Source organism: Triturus cristatus, chromosome 9, assembly GCF_964204655.1.
Source record: "Triturus cristatus chromosome 9, aTriCri1.1, whole genome shotgun sequence".
Lineage (NCBI taxonomy): Eukaryota > Metazoa > Chordata > Amphibia > Caudata > Salamandridae > Triturus > Triturus cristatus.
Window position 1 is genome coordinate 992602232 of NC_140592.1, and position 18917 is coordinate 992621148.

Consider the following 18917-nt stretch of genomic DNA (forward strand, 5'->3'; position numbering starts at 1 on the left):
TAGGTATTATAATCTGTCTGAGAGAGTTTTATTGCTATATTCTCCTTTGTGGCAACATTCTGGAGCATAGGTTAAGCCAAGCACAATAGCACAGGGAGACCCCAGAGACACTCCTGACCATGGGGACGTCAGAGACCCCAGTGACCATGAAGACGTCAGACACATCCCTGACCATGGAGATGTGAAAGACATCCCAGACCATGGAGATATGTGTCGGTTTCGACGAAGCTCGCAGATGTTGTGCAAAAAATTTTAAGCACCAACATCACTTAAAATACCAGCATCAGCTTAACTTTGAAATGCCTCAAAAGGCAAATGTTTGGAAGCGCAAATTTCACTAAAACAGCAGGCATCTACTAGGAGCTGGTCCAACAAGCAAACACCACTGAACACACAACATGTGTGTGTACAGCCAGTAGGAACTCCCCATTTTTGCTATCTGCCGGTAGACCATTTTTCGCGGTCATAATGGGAAATATTGCAGCCATCGCACTCCTTAGCAGATTTCGGTGTAATTTCGCAAATCTCAAAATCGCGAAATGCTGGAGGGTCTGCCTCAAGGAAGACACCTCACAAGTTTCTCAGGTGCATACGTGCAGTAACTCCCACTGTCCAGGCTTTTACAAAGGATGCCGGGATCTGCATTCCTATTTCATGATATATATATATATCATCCTTTGTAAAAACTCCGAACAGTGGGAGCTGCTGCACGTACGCATATATACACAACTACAAATCCCAAAATGCAGAACAAAAACCTGACTAAGCTGTGGTAGTCATGCCTGAACCTTGGAAATATAAAAGTGCTGAGAGAGGTGGGGCGCCCACGTCTGAGTCAGTGGTTCTTTTGCTTTCACAATCGGCCTGCAAATTCTGAACAATTACAATTAATTAAAGATGGAAAGTTTTACAAACTATTCACCATTCTGAGTCTGCCAAAACTTTCCATTTATTTAGCGTGAAAAAATACTAGTTGAAATGCATTTTATTTATCATGTAGTAGATCTAAATAATAACTCTCCATTACACGTTTTCGTTATTAAAGAAAGTGCATTCTAGCTTAAAATAAAAAGCCACAAATTCATTCCAAAAAGTGTAGAAAACCTCATTAACTCTGTATTATCAGTTTCACATTCCAATTTTCTTTTTAGTCTTCATACTTTGAAAATACATGCATACAAACACACTCCCCCACTCCCCACACCCCCCTCAAAAAGAACCAAAATAGAAGCAGTGCTTGACCTGTGCTAGTAGGACGTGATGTGAGAAAGTAAGCGCTCGTCTGTGATGACTCGAAGCCTCCTCCGTGCCCCCCTCCCATTCACAGTCTCACAGCCTGGGATATCTGATGAACAGGCTTGTTCACTGCACCTGTTATTTAAGTCTCAATCTCTTTGGCGCCGATGAGACGCCTGAGGAACACCTGCACAGGAGAGACATGTCTTGTACTAATTGTTCTTCCTAGAGTGCCCACTCCTCCCCTTCTTTCGCCTCAGCTTCCCTTTTTGCCCCTCTTTGTGAATACTAAGAGTATGCAAACTTTTTAGTTGTTATTGGCTGTAATGTACAGGGAGAAGCTATTATGGCTGTAATGACGTGTGTGCGTACAGTCAATATGAACTCCCTATTTTCTTTGCTATCTCCCGGGATATCATTTTTCGCGGCCATAATGGCAAATATTGCGGACATCGCGCTTCTTCGCCAATTTCGCGGTAATTTCCTGAATCGCGAAATCGCAAAATGCTGGAGGGTCTGAAAAGGGGAGTTTAAGGCTTGACAAGTAGTTTTAAATGCCAATTCGAAGTGGCACTAAACTGCACACACTGGAACTGCAGTGGCAGTCCTGAGACAGGTTTGAAAAGCTACTTCTGTGGGTGGCACAATCAGTGCTGCAGCCCACTAGTAGCATTTGATGTACATACCCTGGGTATATGGTATGCCATTTTACAAGGGTCTTACCAGTATGTAAAATATGCCAATCAGGTATACCCCAGTCTCATAATGTTTTAGGGAAGAAGCACATGCACTTTAGCACTGGTTAGTAGTGGTAAATTGCTCAGAGTCCTACGGTCAACAAAAAGAGTTCAACAAAAAGTGGAGGTAGGTCGAGTACTATTCTGGCTGCAGTGTTTTGGATGGTTTGTAGCTTGGTGTGCAGGGATGCCATCGTAGATGGTGTCATCTTAGTCCAGTCTGATTGTGATGAGGGCCTGGGTGACAGTCTTTCTGGTGTCTGAAGGGAGCTATTTGATGATATTTCTAAGCATGCTGAGGATATGAAACAGTCAGAGGTGACAGCGTTGATTTGATGTCTCATGGTGAGGTTGGTGCCCCTGATGATGCCCAGGATTCTGGTATGGTCGGAGGGTGTGGGAGTGGGGCCTAATTTTGTGGGCAACCAGGTGGAATCCCAGGGTGAGCTTTTGTTGCCAAAAAACAGCATTTCCGTGTTGTTGGTGTTGAGTTTGAGGTAGTTTGTTCTCATCCAGTTGGCCAAATCGGTTAGGCACATTTTGAAATTACTTTTGGTGGTGTTGGTGTCTTCTGATAGGGATAGGATGAGTTGGGTGTTGGCAACGTGTGGAATGATGATGAGACAGTGGGCCCAAATGATGCTTGCTAGAGGAGTCATGTATACCTTGAAGAGAGTAGGGCTGAGTGAGGAGTCTTGCAGGACTCCATAAATGAGGTCCTTGGATTCTGAGATGAACGATGGGAGGTTGACCCGTGGCACCCTTCCAGTCAGGAAGCAGGCCCTCCACTTGAGAGCTGGTCCTTGGATTCCGGTTTCATGGAGTCTGGAGATGAGTATGTTGTGGGAGACTGTGTTGAAGGTGACTGAAAGGTTGAGGAGGATAAGTGGAGTAGTCTGGCCTCGATCTAGTACGGTGCTGTTAGACCCGGAAGGTCCCAGGAACCACCGACTCCGACGCGGTAGCTTGGCGCGAGGCGGGAAGGCACTCCGGAAGCTATGTGTGAAGTAGTTGTACAGCACACACTCACACTGACCCAGTAAAGCACACACAATAAATAAGACACCACTCCAGGGTCATTGACAAAAACAAGTAGCTTTATCTATTTTTGGTCAGGATTAGAAATGCAAAGCTTTCACAGGGTGCAGAATGAACGATTTCTCTAAATTCAGGTCACAATAGGTAACACTTCTGGGGCACATGTTCACTAAAGGTAATATTTCTTGTGTACATGGTCAACATAGGCGACATTTCTTATGCCCCGGTTCAATAAAGACCACATTTCCTATACAGTGTAAATACAACAGGGTAACACTCCTAATCCACTAGGCGATATAAATGAACATTCTCAAGACTCTTACTCAAGGTGGGCATGCAGACTCATTTAGGTAGAGTAAATCAATAACAAGGGCAGTTCTATATTTGATTTAGACCCCAGCCCTCCTTCACTGATTCACTTGGGGGAGCGGTCATAGTAGAGGTACAATGTAGGCAGCTGTCACTTCTTGGGCCCAAGCTCCCGGCAGTTTCATAGAGGGCACGACAGCAGGGGGGGGGCGGAAGCAGTTCCCAGGCAGTGCTGACGTGCGCCTGAGAGTCTTGTGTGGAATAGACCCTGCCCCTGGCTCCTTCTGGGCCTTCTCAGCTGCTAGGGCGGGGGGGGGGGGGGTGTCACTGCTCGAGTGTAGGCCCCAGATCCCCTTCCACTCACTGCTCAGTCTGTGGGGCTGGGAGACTTAATTCCTGCCTCTGCGCTGGTTCATGCAGGTGCGGGAGGCCCCTGCTCCCAGTCGGCCTTCGCTTCTCTCTCTGGGCCTGGCTGGGGGTGGTTCACTTCTCCCACGGGTAGGGGGAGGCCCGGGGGTCTCTCAGGCCTTGCTCACTCCCCGGACCTCCTCTCCTGGACTCTGTTGCGGTCTCCAAGCTTCCGGCTTGTCTCGGGGCCCGTGAACCAATCACTGCGCGGCTTCTTCGGGGCACGGCTAGTGACGCGGCCGGCGCCCCGGTTGCCAAGCAACGCTCGCTCGCACGCTCCAGGCCCAGCACGGCCTTCACTCAGCCGCGGCAGCCCTCCCTCAGCTTTGGGGGCCACGGCGGCGTCCAGAGGCCCAGCGCTTCTTCTCTCCTCGGCACCCGGGCTGCAGCGGTGATCTGGGACATACAGCGCTTCGTCAGGCACAGCGCTTACTCACAGGTACCCGGCAGCGGCGGTGATCTGGGCATACAGTACTTCGTCAGGCACAGCGATGGGGGGGCACAGCACCAGCACTCGAGGTGCGGCTCTGGTCGCAATTACCGCCCCAGCAGGACCGGGGCCCACCTTAGCTCGCCAGCACAGCGCTTGCAGACAGCAGCAGATTCTTGTGGGACAGCGCTTACTTGGCACAGCGCTAGCAGAGGGTGGTAGGTTCCAGCATTAGAGCGCTTGGGTGATGCGGCGCTTTTACCTTGTGGTTCCCAGCACTTCCCAGTCTTGGCGCTGGCAGTAGATGACAGGGAGTATTGGCAGGAATTAGCTGCAGGGTTTAGTTGCAGGAGTTTGTAGCAGTGGGAAGAAGGATGGTAGTCTCATGCAGGCACACTGGAGTTGGCACCCCGGGTCCCCCTCACACTGGGCAAGGTCAGCAGGCTGGCAGGATCACTCAGCTATCTTGGGGACAGCAGGGCCTAAGCTCAGTCATCCTCAGTAGTGTAGCTTCCCCCTGGCTCAGCAGCCTATACTCGGGCGGGGGTCCCCAGGTCCAGTAGTGCACCATCTGACTGTCAGGTTTCCCTCCTTTACCTTTATACCCCTATTATTGTTAGGAGAGAGCACCTGCACCTCAGCACTGTTCAGCAGCGGTAAGGCGCCCAGAGTCCTATGTCCAACAAAAAATGGCAGTCAAAACTGAGGCAGAAAGGGAAAAAATGCGGGGTAAGACCACCCTAGGGCTGACAGGTCTAACATATGCGCTGTGATGAGGGCTGCTGTGGTTGCTGCTGAAACCTGAGAGCGAGCTGTCCAGGAGTACATAGCATTCAAAGTGGTATAGAGCTGATGGTTGATTGCCTTATCTATGGATTTGGCTGTGAAAGGGAGCAAGGAAATGGGTCGGTAGTTGCTGAGAACTTCGGGGTCCGAGGATGCTTTCTTGAGAAGCAGGGTGACTTCTGCATGTTTCCAGGCATCTGGGAAAGTAGCTTTAGCGATAGAGGTGTTGATGATGCTTTTGAGTGCTGTGCTTCTTGTCAGTCTCCCAAGGTTCAAGAAGCGGTGTGGACATGGGTCTGTGGGGGGCTCGATTGGTTGGATTCCATTATAGCCGCCTTGTCTTCTCTAATCAGTGAGGTCCACTTCGGGAGTAGGGTGTCCATGGTGGTGTAGGTTGGAGATGAGAGGGGTTGGTAAGGCGTGGTTGAGGGTTAGAGTTCCTGTAGATTTTGGATATTGTGTCGTGAAAGAAGTCATGGGTAAAGGAGTTGGAGGTGGCTGCCGGATGAGTGAATTCCTTAACGATGGCCAAGAATTATTTGTATTTGTTGTTGCTGGCTTTCAATCCTCTGAGTCAGAGCTTTCTTCTTGGTCTCTTTCAGTTCATAGTGGTAGATACTTAGTGAGATCTTGTAAGCATTCCTGGAGGCGGGCTCTTGCGAGGTTGTCCATTTTCTCTCAAACCGTTTGCATCATCTCTTGTACTCTCTGAGTGCATCGGTGTACCAGGTTGCTTGTTGGTCCTCTTCGGTTTGGCATTTTTGAGGGGCGCGAGGATGTCAGCGATACAGTTATTGAAACAATCTGTGTTTCTGTTGGTGTCATCGGAGAAGATTAGAGGGTGGCACTGGAGGGTGTTGAGCCATGTGACTTCAGTCACATTCTTCCAGCTATGGCTAGGGGTGTGTAGCCTCTCCGTGGGTGTGGTGGGTGCGGATGAGATGTTGTAGAGTATGATGAAGTGGTCCATCCATGTGAGTGGGGAGATGTGGCTGACCTTGAATTTTTCACTGTAGGTAAAAATGGGGTCTAGGGTGTGTCCTAAGTCATGAGTGGTGCCCTTCACGAGCTGAGTGAGGCCGATATTTTGTAGGCTGTCTAGTAGGAATTTGGTGTTTGAATCTGCGGGGTCATCAAGATGAAAGTTTAGGTCACCCAGGAGTAAGAAGTCTTTGGAGTTTAAGGCAAAGGGGGTGATTAGGTCGATGAGGAGGTTGCTGAAGTTGCTCTGGAATTCTGGTGGCCGGTATGTGAGGATCCCCCTGATGGTGGATTTGTTATCTGTCTGGAGCTTGAAAAGTAGGTGTTCAATGAACAAAGTTTTTGGGTCGTTGGTGTTGGTGCATCTTATGGTGTCTCTGGGAATTATGGCGATGCCTCCTCTTGGTTTCATGGTTCGATCATGGTGCAGGATCTTGTATCCTGGTGGGATGGCGTTGGCAATGACTGGGAAAGATGAAGGGTTTAGCCAGTTCTTGGTGAGGAAGACGAGGTCCTGATATTATACAGCATTGGCAAAAAAACATTGCTTTGTACCAATGCTGCTTAGCATCACCAAAAAGCAGTGGCAAAGTCAGTAGGGCCCAAAAGCTAGACCTATTTGCTTTGCCAATGCGTGTTTTCCCTTTACTGAAAATTTGATACCTAAATAGGCCATTACCAAGAATGTACACAGGGTTCCAGAGGTTCCCTAGTGTCCAAGCATGACTTTAAAAAAAAGGCAATCAGGGAGCCTCCATCTTTTGTGGTACATTGCACCAGTATTGGTTTTTCTAAGGCAACAACCCAAATTTACATTTTGGGACTCTTAGTTCTGCTTTTTCTATGGGCATTTAGCTCAAAAGCAAGAACCCGTTAACAGTGCATCACACGTCAGGCTGTGTAACTTTGATCAAAATCTTTTTTATAAGACCAAGCTAATCAGCAGAGATGATAGAATGACTGCAGCAGCTGCAGGGATTTAGCTGTTCTGCTCTTATGATCTGCATCTTTATATAATGCCTTAACCTACTTTTATTCTACAATGCAGCAGAAAATTATGCAGTATAAATTCTCTTCAGCACTGCTATCAAGAGGACCACTTTGGGATTCAGCAAACTGGGCAGCCTGGGGAGCTGAAACGTCTGAGTGGTGCGAGAAGGCAGAAACATAAAATGGTAAAACTATGTTTCTGCTTCTCGCATTGCGAGAAAACAGAAGTGCCTGTAGTGCCTGGTTGTGGGAGGGCGGGTGGGCGGTCCTGCTCGAGGACAGGGGGAGTGGCTTTGCCCACTGTTGTGGGTACTGACTGTTTGGTCGGCCCCAGGGCCGACCAACCCAGACATGCACACTCTCCCTTTTTCTGTATGTAGGCTGCTGCATGCAGCCTACTTAGAGAAAATGGCCCGGTTGGGCGCTCTACGCTGCGCCTCACCAATCACAACGCTGTCATTGCAGCGTTGTGATTGGTTAGGGGAGCAGGAGGATGGAGGCTGCCTAAAATGCGCCAGGACTCCAGAGCAAGCAGGAGCTGAGGCGGCGGCGCGTGATGCCGTCCTGGAGGAAGCAGGTAAGGTAAGTTAGGAATTTCAGACGAATGGACAGATAGATAGATGATGGATAGATAGGAATGTTAATGTTTAGCGAATAATTAGGTGAGCAACTTGATAAATAATTAAGAAATGCGAAGAGAAAATACACTGTAAAGGTTTATACTGAAGAAAACGGGGCAACAAAACATGTTCATGTTATATAATAAAGACAAAAGTGAAAAATAAGGGCAAATATTTGATAGATGACGTTTAATGATGAACTAGGGATAATCAGACAGCTAAGATATAAAACCAAACATACTATGCATATATAGAGAGAAGAAATATTGGTGCACGACACGTACCATAATATGTAATGAAGAGATAATGTAAATACGACCACAATATACAACAACAAAAAAGGTGAGCAGAAGTGAAATGCGAGCAGGCGGCGGGTAAGATGTGGGATGGGGGAGATTGGGTATGCAAGGCCGATTGAGAGGTAAGGTGATGGGTGTGGAGCGAGATGTGAGAGTCGGCTGCGGGCGTGAGAAGGGACTGGAGAGAAGGGGTGGATGATGTGAGTGAAGTGAGGGGAGGCAAGGTGAGAGGGTGAGAGGAGACAGGGTGAGAGGAGACAGGATGAGTGAGAGAAGACAGCAGAGAGAGGTGAGGAGAGGAAATTTGGTGGGAGAGAGTGGAGGTGAATGAGAAGTGCTGAGGGGTGTGAGAGGTGACGGGGCCAGAAAGGCCATGAGATAAATGTGAGAGACTGTTAGAGATGAGGGGAGTGAAGAGACAGAACGGCGAGGTGATTGAAGGTGCAGTTAGAGGTTTAATGGAGAGAGTTGAGAAGATGAAAAAAAGGGGATCGTGGTTGGGAGAGGTGAGTGGGTGGGAGGGAAGAGGCATGGGTGAAATGCTTAACTCTGCACAGGACCGCCAGGGTTTTAAGGAACACCAGCGACTCCCATCCAGGCACAGGTGAGCTTCGGATATTTATTCTCCAAAGTGTAAGTCTGCAGCACCCCCGGAAATCTGCAGCACCCCCGAGTCACCGGATGAACGTGTTACAGGATTTCTTTTTAGGGGGTGGACATTGATGCCAGCGGAAACGAGAGAGGTGCTTGGTGCGGGGGTGCGTCTCGCCCATTTTCATGGTTTAGTGTGTGTTTCTGCTCTGTCTCAGTTCAGCATGTCTCTCTCTTAATCATTGGACTCTCTGGTACCACTCTCTCTCTCTCGTGATTGTGTCTCAATCATTATCTCATTCACTCTCTTTTTAAACATTTCTCCCGAATATGTGTCCTTTTCTTTCACCTTAGAAAGTCTGGACCAGGAACCAGTATCACATAACGTTCATAAAACACTAGCATCGATAAAAAGATTAGTCCCGACACCAAATAGTAAAACCGAATTAACAGATTGTAACGGTTTCTGAATAATGGCCTCACATTTACAAACACGCTCGTCCAATGCATTAAGAGAGACTTAAAAGATTAAACTGGCTAGAGAACCCTTCAAGCCATTGAGAAGGGGGTGCGCGTGACTATTATATTTTAATGTTTTATAGCGTTAATTTGTCTGGGGTGTGTACCATTCGAGGCCTACAGGGATTGGCCGGGCCTGAAGTGGTGCAGTGTACTGCGTGTGGAGGTACAATGTGGTATGCCCCTCAGGCAACCAGACGGCGGCAAATCCCATCCAAGACCACCAATATACAATTAATAACAAAAGCCAAGCTGAGGCACAATTTAGGGCCACAGTTTATACTGTTAACGTTCCTAATGCAGTTACTGGTCTGACACTGACCCGCACTTCACAGGAGTTTTCCCTCTGTCCATGTGGTTGTGACAAGAGCAAATGGTGGTTTTTGCAGGACTGTTCTCGGTTCCTGTTGAAATTAGCGTCCACGCGCATTCTACAAAGATGTTTTTAAACGAAGACAAGTATATTTTGATATTTTTTGGTATATTATGTTACATGTGATTACAATATTTAACTTAACTGTAAACCACATTGCCTTTTGTTACATTTACTTTCTTTACTCTCCGACATGCTGCGTTATGTTCTGCAATGTGAGGGAACGGTGCGCGAGGTTATGTTCCGTCACATTATGTGATGCTATGCTAGGTTGTATTACGTTGGACCACTTTACGTTGTGTTGCTTGTATTCCCTTAAGATGCATGTCTTTTTGTTATGTTACGTTGTTATGCATTATGTTAATCAATGTTATGTTATGCTTCTTTTGGTTCTGACACGTTATGATGGGGTGCTATTTGTTATGTTATGGACATTACATCTCTTTATTTTTCAATTCATTTCGTTATATTATGTGTCTTGTGCGATATTATGCTACCCTTTACGTTTGTGTTATGCTACTTTATGCTATGCAATGGTTTGTTAGAATGCACTATGTTATGTAAATGACATTGCTTTATGTTACAAATCTTTTTATTATACTGTGTGGCTTTTCCTTACGTGATGATATGCTACGGTGTGCTTCATTTTGTCAAAATAGATGCACGGGTTGTGTAGCGCCGTAATAGCTTGAAAGGTTTGCATGGCAAACTTGAAAAAGGCACTAGAAAAGATTCTTTGTAGGGTCTAAGGGAAATTTTAATGACCTGCCACAGTTCTAATCCCCTAAATCTATAGTGTAAACAACAAAACGATGAACTGGGGGTCTAGTCAAATCCTGCTTACTAAGCGGAAAAATAGAGAGAAACGGGCTAAAAAAGTCCCAAAGAACAAAAAGAAGTGAAAAGAGTAAGAGAGGCAGAAAGACGAGACAACCAGATGCAATCGGGAGTGAACCTTGGAGCGGAATAATTGGATACCCATCAATTATCAATGTGATCAGTCTTATCATCAGGTTGTCCAATCCAAAATGAGATGCTTCTCTTGATCATAGAGAGCATCTGAATGAAAAGATTACACTCGTAGGTTGTCCAAGGTTGTCAAGGATTTGGAATGGAAAAACAAACCATAGTTGGAAGATAAGATAATTGACAGGAGTGCAGTGCTAACAAGAAACAGTGAGGTGGTGTGTTAAAATAGAATTGCGAGTAAACACTAACAATTTATTACGTGTCTCGCATCCTAATTAAAACAACAGTGCAGAAAGGCAGTATTAAACAAATGACTGCCGTATAAAGGTCGACATGTTTCAGCCAAATGAGATACAATCACCTCTGAGGCTTTCTTCAGGACCTATGTTGTTATTTATCTAGCTACTGCAGTAAAGTGAAAAACACGTATAGTGATAAACATATAGATAAAGACAGACAAGTACATTTATCTCACTATCATGTGAAGATGGCACTTTGTACCACTTTAAGTGTATCCTCCGTCTCAAAAGGATGCTGCGTGCATCTGCCAAGAAAGCAAATTGAAATTGTCTCAAAACCGGAAAAATAAAAGATAGAAGCACTTTTTTTGTCCTAAACAGAAAACTAACATTGTATTAGATGTTAGAAGGCTTACCCGTAATGATCGGGGAGCAGACCTCACCTCGCCCGGATCCTGATTCCAGACTAAGAGGCCCCGCTCTATATAAAGAGAAAAGATGAACTACCAATATCTGGAAGGCAATCGATGCAAAATCCAAAGTAAGAGTATATGCTAGTGTAATATACTACTAGCTACAAAAACTGGTAGCCTGCAAATAGGAATAAAACCACGGAGTGTGTCATGCCAAACAAAAGGAAACTCCCCAACAGGAAGTGAAAAAGGCTTAAAAAATGGGAGATGGAATACCAAATGTGCACCAAACATGAAATTTCATGCATACTGAAACGCCTGCACCTCTTAGGGGCATTAGTGCATGGGTTCGCATAATGATGTTAAAAAATGGTGTACAGTCTACATGTCGACAGCTTTATCAAGGAGTAACTTTACCAGGGAAAAGACATGTAGAAAGGTCTCATTTCTTCGTAAAACGAAGATGTTGTGGTAAAAACCGCCCGATATTTTTTTTAAGTAAAAGAACTTAAGCAGTGACTCCGGTGCTTACCTCTCCGTCGTTGCCTCGTTGCGGCACCAGAATCAGGAGGGAGGTAACCGTGACTGCAAAGACGGCGTTCTAATAAAGCCGCCAAATCTCATCAGGGCAACGTGCGAGTGAGTGTGGATTGGTCCGTCAACCCTGTATCCGGAAAAACAAACCGGACTACAGGGGGACGTCATAATGGCCGATTGTGTAGTTCCTCAAGGTTGCTGGGATGTAAACGTATGCGTATCCAGTGCGGTGGCATGGCAAAAACAGCGAAACAGAATCTTATATTATTATTATTAAAGCCGCCTATGCCTATCAACTGTCAAGCACGGAATCATGCTGGCTGTAGCGACAACTTAGTTAACAAAACTGTAAAAGACTACAAAGTGATGTCATAATGGCCGCTGGTGTAGTCTGTTTCTGTTCGCTGACGAGACTACAAAGCTGGAAATGCGTGCGTGCTCGATATCAATACTCGAAAGGTAAAATGCCCATGCTTGCTATTGAGGTGTTAAGCGTGTGTATCTACAACTGACAAATGTATACCTCTCTGCGACCACAAAACCTCTCATTTATAATTGAAAAGACGTCATGTCAAATATTGGGGCATGCCAGTAGTGAAAGTGTAAAGGACTACAGGATGACATCACAGAGTAGGCTTGAGTAGTTCATTAGCTATGCTGGAAAAAAGACTCGCACTATAAATAGTGAATATATCTGAGATAAGAGAGTCATGATGTCTGGTGTTGAAAGTGTGTTGGTAATGAACAAAGAATAATGCAAAGAGGCAAGTGCTATTTAGTAACATGTGGGGAAGAAAACAGGCACCCAGATATTAAAGCATGCTCTAAGAAGATACCAAAATATTTCATAGGGTGGTCCAAGGAATTTCATCATTTAACCCCCTCACATCGCTCTGTAATTTGAACACCCATTTTTGTTCTTTCATAAACAGGTATTTAGTGGTGTCAACAATGTGTGATGGTATCAATGGTTTTTCGAGCACTGTCCAGGAAAAATCGTCTGCTGTATGATTCTGATCAGCGAAATGTCTAGTAAGTTTAGTCGTTGATCTTCTGCACCTGAAGGAACTCTTATGTTCTACCATGCGAGTCCTTACTTTCCGGGTTGTCATACCCACATACTTGCATTGGCAGGAACAAGTAATTAGGTAGATCAGATTGTCACTGTTGCAGTTGGTGAACCTCTTCAGCAGCCAGGGTCTGTTCGTACCTATATCGATAGAGGTAGTGTGTTTCGTTTGTGGACAAACGGAGCAGTTGCCACAAGGGAAGTGGCCAGCCACTGCCGGGAGTTCCCAGAGCGTGCCTACTGATCTCTGGGGCAAAGTTTTGGGGCGGGTGTGTACCAACCGGTCTCGTATGTTACTAGACCTCTTAAAAGAGAACAGAGGGGTTGCCAAAGATCCATCACAAGAAGACAAAATCCGCCAGTGTTTCCTTACGCTTTTTTGTATTTTATTCGCCATTGTACTGAATGTGGTAACAAAGGTCATGCGTTCAAGAGTAGGTTTCTCAATTGCAGGTTCCAAAAGTGCCTCGCGATGATTGTTAGTGGCCCGCTTGAAGGAGCGTTTCACTAGCCTAGGAGGATAGTGTCTCGAGATCAATTGTTCAGTGAGGACCTCAGCATGTTTTTTGAAAGTATTCACAGTTGAACAGTTCCTACGGACCCGTAGGAACTGTCCAAATGGTAAATTGTCCCTCAACGATTTTGGGTGTTGACTGTCATACCTTAATAAGGAATTACGAGACATTGGTTTCCGATAGAGCTCACTTTCTAGACCTGTGGGTGTAACAAAAATGGACAGGTCTAAAAATGCTAGCCTTTTGTCATTGATCTCAACTGTGAACTTTAAGAACTGATTTCTCGTGTTCAGCCATTGATGAAAGAGAAGAATAGACGCACGGTCTCCTCTCCAGACCACCAGCACATCATCAATATAGCGTTTCCACTGTGACAATCTGATCTACCTAATTACTTGTTCCTGCCAATGCAAGTATGTGGGTATGACAACCCGGAAAGTAAGGACTCGCATGGTAGAACATAAGAGTTCCTTCAGGTGCAGAAGATCAACGACTAAACTTACTAGACATTTCGCTGATCAGAATCATACAGCAGACGATTTTTCCTGGACAGTGCTCGAAAAACCATTGATACCATCACACATTGTTGACACCACTAAATACCTGTTTATGAAAGAACAAAAATGGGTGTTCAAATTACAGAGCGATGTGAGGGGGTTAAATGATGAAATTCCTTGGACCACCCTATGAAATATTTTGGTATCTTCTTAGAGCATGCTTTAATATCTGGGTACCTGTTTTCTTCCCCACATGTTACTAAATAGCACTTGCCTCTTTGCATTATTCTTTGTTCATTACCAACACACTTTCAACACCAGACATCATGACTCTCTTATCTCAGATATATTCACTATTTATAGTGCGAGTCTTTTTTCCAGCATAGCTAATGAACTACTCAAGCCTACTCTGTGATGTCATCCTGTAGTCCTTTACACTTTCACTACTGGCATGCCCCAATATTTGACATGACGTCTTTTCAATTATAAATGAGAGGTTTTGTGGTCGCAGAGAGGTATACATTTGTCAGTTGTAGATACACACGCTTAACACCTCAATAGCAAGCATGGGCATTTTACCTTTCGAGTATTGATATCGAGCACGCACGCATTTCCAGCTTTGTAGTCTCGTCAGCGAACAGAAACAGACTACACCAGCGGCCATTATGACATCACTTTGTAGTCTTTTACAGTTTTGTTAACTAAGTTGTCGCTACAGCCAGCATGATTCCGTGCTTGACAGTTGATAGGCATAGGCGGCTTTAATAATAATAATATAAGATTCTGTTTCGCTGTTTTTGCCATGCCACCGCACTGGATACGCATACGTTTACATCCCAGCAACCTTGAGGAACTACACAATCGGCCATTATGACGTCACCCTGTAGTCCGGTTTGTTTTTCCGGATACAGGGTTGACGGACCAATCCACACTCACTCGCACGTTGCCCTGATGAGATTTGGCGGCTTTATTAGAACGCCGTCTTTGCAGTCACGGTTACCTCCCTCCTGATTCTGGTGCCGCAACGAGGCAACGACGGAGAGGTAAGCACCGGAGTCACTGCTTAAGTTCTTTTACTTAAAAAAAATATCGGGCGGTTTTTACCACAACATCTTCGTTTTACGAAGAAATGAGACCTTTCTACATGTCTTTTCCCTGGTAAAGTTACTCCTTGATAAAGCTGTCGACATGTAGACTGTACACCATTTTTTAACATCATTATGCGAACCCATGCACTAATGCCCCTAAGAGGTGCAGGCGTTTCAGTATGCATGAAATTTCATGTTTGGTGCACATTTGGTATTCCATCTCCCATTTTTTAAGCCTTTTTCACTTCCTGTTGGGGAGTTTCCTTTTGTTTGGCATGACACACTACGTGGTTTTATTCCTATTTGCAGGCTACCAGTTTTTGTAGCTAGTAGTATATTACACTAGCATATACTCTTACTTTGGATTTTGCATCGATTGCCTTCCAGATATTGGTAGTTCATCTTTTCTCTTTATATAGAGCGGGGCCTCTTAGTCTGGAATCAGGATCCGGGCGAGGTGAGGTCTGCTCCCCGATCATTACGGGTAAGCCTTCTAACATCTAATACAATGTTAGTTTTCTGTTTAGGACAAAAAAAGTGCTTCTATCTTTTATTTTTCCGGTTTTGAGACAATTTCAATTTGCTTTCTTGGCAGATGCACGCAGCATCCTTTTGAGACGGAGGATACACTTAAAGTGGTACAAAGTGCCATCTTCACATGATAGTGAGATAAATGTACTTGTCTGTCTTTATCTATATGTTTATCACTATACGTGTTTTTCACTTTACTGCAGTAGCTAGATAAATAACAACATAGGTCCTGAAGAAAGCCTCAGAGGTGATTGTATCTCATTTGGCTGAAACATGTCGACCTTTATACGGCAGTCATTTGTTTAATACTGCCTTTCTGCACTGTTGTTTTAATTAGGATGCGAGACACGTAATAAATTGTTAGTGTTTACTCGCAATTCTATTTTAACACACCACCTCACTGTTTCTTGTTAGCACTGCACTCCTGTCAATTATCTTATCTTCCAACTATGGTTTGTTTTTCCATTCCAAATCCTTGACAACCTTGGACAACCTACGAGTGTAATCTTTTCATTCAGATGCTCTCTATGATCAAGAGAAGCATCTCATTTTGGATTGGACAACCTGATGATAAGACTGATCACATTGATAATTGATGGGTATCCAATTATTCCGCTCCAAGGTTCACTCCCGATTGCATCTGGTTGTCTCGTCTTTCTGCCTCTCTTACTCTTTTCACTTCTTTTTGTTCTTTGGGACTTTTTTAGCCCGTTTCTCTCTATTTTTCCGCTTAGTAAGCAGGATTTGACTAGACCCCCAGTTCATCGTTTTGTTGTTTAAACTTGAAAAAGGGCCTTGGTGACAAGTCAAGTGATGGCCGGCACGTTTCAGGAGCATAGCAATACATTAAACGGGGCCTTGAGGCAGCAGTGGCGTTACGCAGGGGCCTGGTTGGGGATGGGGGTTCAATACAAGGTCAATGATATATGTGATACATATATATTTTGAGCACAGCCTGCAGCACTTCCAGGATAGTGTCACACTCTCAAACTTGCTTGAAAATCCATCATTTGCCTACTCTTTTTTTAAAAATTTACTTGGGAGGAGAAGCCCCCTGAACCCCCTGTAGGTAGTTCAGGCTTGCTCGCTACGCTCGCTCGCCACAGTGAAGTACGACAATTGTTTTACACCTCACAACTTTCAATTGTCACCAGTCGCCACTGGTCACTGGCAGCTGGATAATGTCTGGAATGTCTGCTCTGAAATACACCCAAAACCTTGTTCAGATCTCAGCCCAGTGGATGGGGATCTGTGCGGTCAGCACTGCAACAGAACAAGACAGTCCGCTTGAAATGCATGAATAACAAACAAAGCAAAGTACATCAACAGCAAAAATATAACTTGTGCGTCTGTGTCTACAATTCATTTGTACCACGGAAAGGTAGAAATCAGCACAGTACATTAACTTCCATTCTTGAGGCTGCTAGAGGCAGCATGTGAGCTGTGCTCACTGGTTGCACCAAGAGCAGGCCCTGGAGGGAGGAGCTCAGGTAGGCCCTAGGGTGCCACTTCACGCAGTCAAGTTAAGTAACACCTGACTGCAGCAACCACCCCCGGCTCCTGGGCACACTGGAAGCTTCCTTGCCATTTATCTATCATTCATAGTATTTGTCAGCTTCTCTCCTTCAGCTGCCGGGACCTTTCTTTAGGAGTTTCTTCATCTAAGAGTGCATGTTAACGAATCGATCTGGTGCATGGTAGAATTTTTTTATGTGAACCTCTTTGAGAGAATTACTTTCTGCACCATCACCAATGAACAAAACTAATGGCAGAAAATGTAAACATGTTGTGGGCTGATCCAAAAACATGACAGACAACTGTGCAAGCCAATGGCTAAAGGGGGCTGACTCAAACCCATTCTGTGTATGTTTTGACATGAGGTCTGGCAGATAACTAAAGATATATTTAGCCTTTAAATGGACATGGTAAAATGTTTTGTGTAGAAAGTAACTATATAATTGCGCACCTGATTTGGGTCTACGGTGAAATAATACAGGGGAAGCATAGTACTGTATTTGTAATGACATACTGGTCTATATATTAAGAATACAAATTAATTCTGCATATTAAAGTCAATAAGCATCTTTTGATAAATGGACCTGTTAATGTGTTCTTTCTAATACTTGTGCGATAACGTCATACCTCCAAAAAATGTACCAGTAGTGTTAATAGTTTTAAATATAGCTCTTAAATAAACTGGATATGAACATAATTGTAAAACTAGATTTCTCACATAAACCCAAACATATTTCACTCAGTCTCAAATTCATATACACAAGGTAGGTGGAATTTGTTGCCTCCTGCTGGACTCTGAAGAAGAGGCTGAGGGAGATGGTGCATATCTTTCATACTCCTTTCTCAGATTTTCAAAACATCGACAGATCCTGGAGGCATGCCTCCCAATAATGTGTTGTGGTGTTTTGGATACAATGATGCAGTTGGACATTTTCAAGCGGTCTGGTGTTAGATTGATCCATCTGGATATCGCCTTCACAATGGCAAAAGCCCTTTGATAGACACGACTCATCTTTCCTTTGTTTTTGAGCTTCAACATATTTACAAATATCATAAAGTAATTTAGTATGAACAAAGACCAATCTTATCACAGGTGAAACTCAATATTTTCTTTCTGTCTGTTTTTTTCTTAACAGGTCTTTTTGCTCATGTTTGGTAAAACCAAACAACAATTCTCCAGAGCTATTGGAGCTAATAGATCAGAACATGCAATTTCAGGTACGAATTGAATTAGATGCCGCAGAAAGGGTAATACAATGTGATTTAAACATAAGCCGCTGTGGAACAGGGCGGCTGCTTTTTCTGAGTATAACAAACCCGCCTCTTTTACTGATATAAGGCCAGTAAGGCCAGTCATGAAATTACAACTTCTGTTTTTCAGGCGATCTAAAGAGAAGAATCACAGCATATACTATTTTCAATCATGTATTTGGTATTGTACATTGGCCAACACATACCCCAAGCATCTATACATGCATCCAACTCTCTTTGGCTTAGATTTTTTTTCTTCATGTAAACCTTTCAATCTCTCTACTAGTTTCAGTGTTTCAGCGATTGTGTCATGGCCCCTAGCGCGAGGAAAGGAATGAGCCCCGTAGCTGCTTTTTGAACTCTGAAATGCAGCAATGGAAGCTACCACCTTTATTAGTATAGGTTATAAACTGGGGATTTTGTGTCTACCATACTCTTGCTTGCAAATCTCTCATGTAACAGTTGTGATCAGTCTATGAAGAATATGCCTTAGCACAGGCTTTACCAAAGTCCAGCAGTATATGGTACTCTGATTTTAAACATTTTCCTGGCACAGTAGAACTGTATAAGCAGTTCATTTACCTTGGCAGGCCATGACTGTGTTTTATATGCCATTATCTCTTTATGTTTCCCAGGCACTGCCCCTCCCCAGTAAACTCTCACTGTAGTGCTTACTACTTGTTTGTCCATATGCTTATTTTATGATGATTTTTTAACGGTTGAATGTCTTATGCTGATTGCAATCATGTGAATAAATTGTACTTAGTAAAGCATATTTTCCAATTCTGAGTATCATATTTAGAATACCCTTGAAAGGTTAATAGTTTCTAGACAGCATGCATGGCCTATTCTAGTGACAACATTTATTTTAAATAAGGAAAAGACAAACATATTCCTTGTGATACACTGACCCTTCCTGTAGCCAATATATTGATATCTTTTCTGTTGGTATTAACTTGATTATTTCAGTAAATTT

The 18917-nt window shown here is 44.3% G+C and overlaps 1 protein-coding gene across 1 annotated transcript in view; it reads left to right on the forward strand.

Annotated features, from left to right (window-relative positions):
* Nucleotides 1-18917, forward strand: part of LOC146799170 (phospholipase B1, membrane-associated-like) — a 176111-nt gene that overhangs the window by 109741 nt on the left and 47453 nt on the right. The window contains exon 12 of the mRNA XM_085626591.1: nt 17827-17908. Within this exon, the coding sequence (XP_085482717.1) occupies nt 17827-17908 (82 nt within the window). The remainder of the gene's footprint in view (nt 1-17826; nt 17909-18917) is intronic.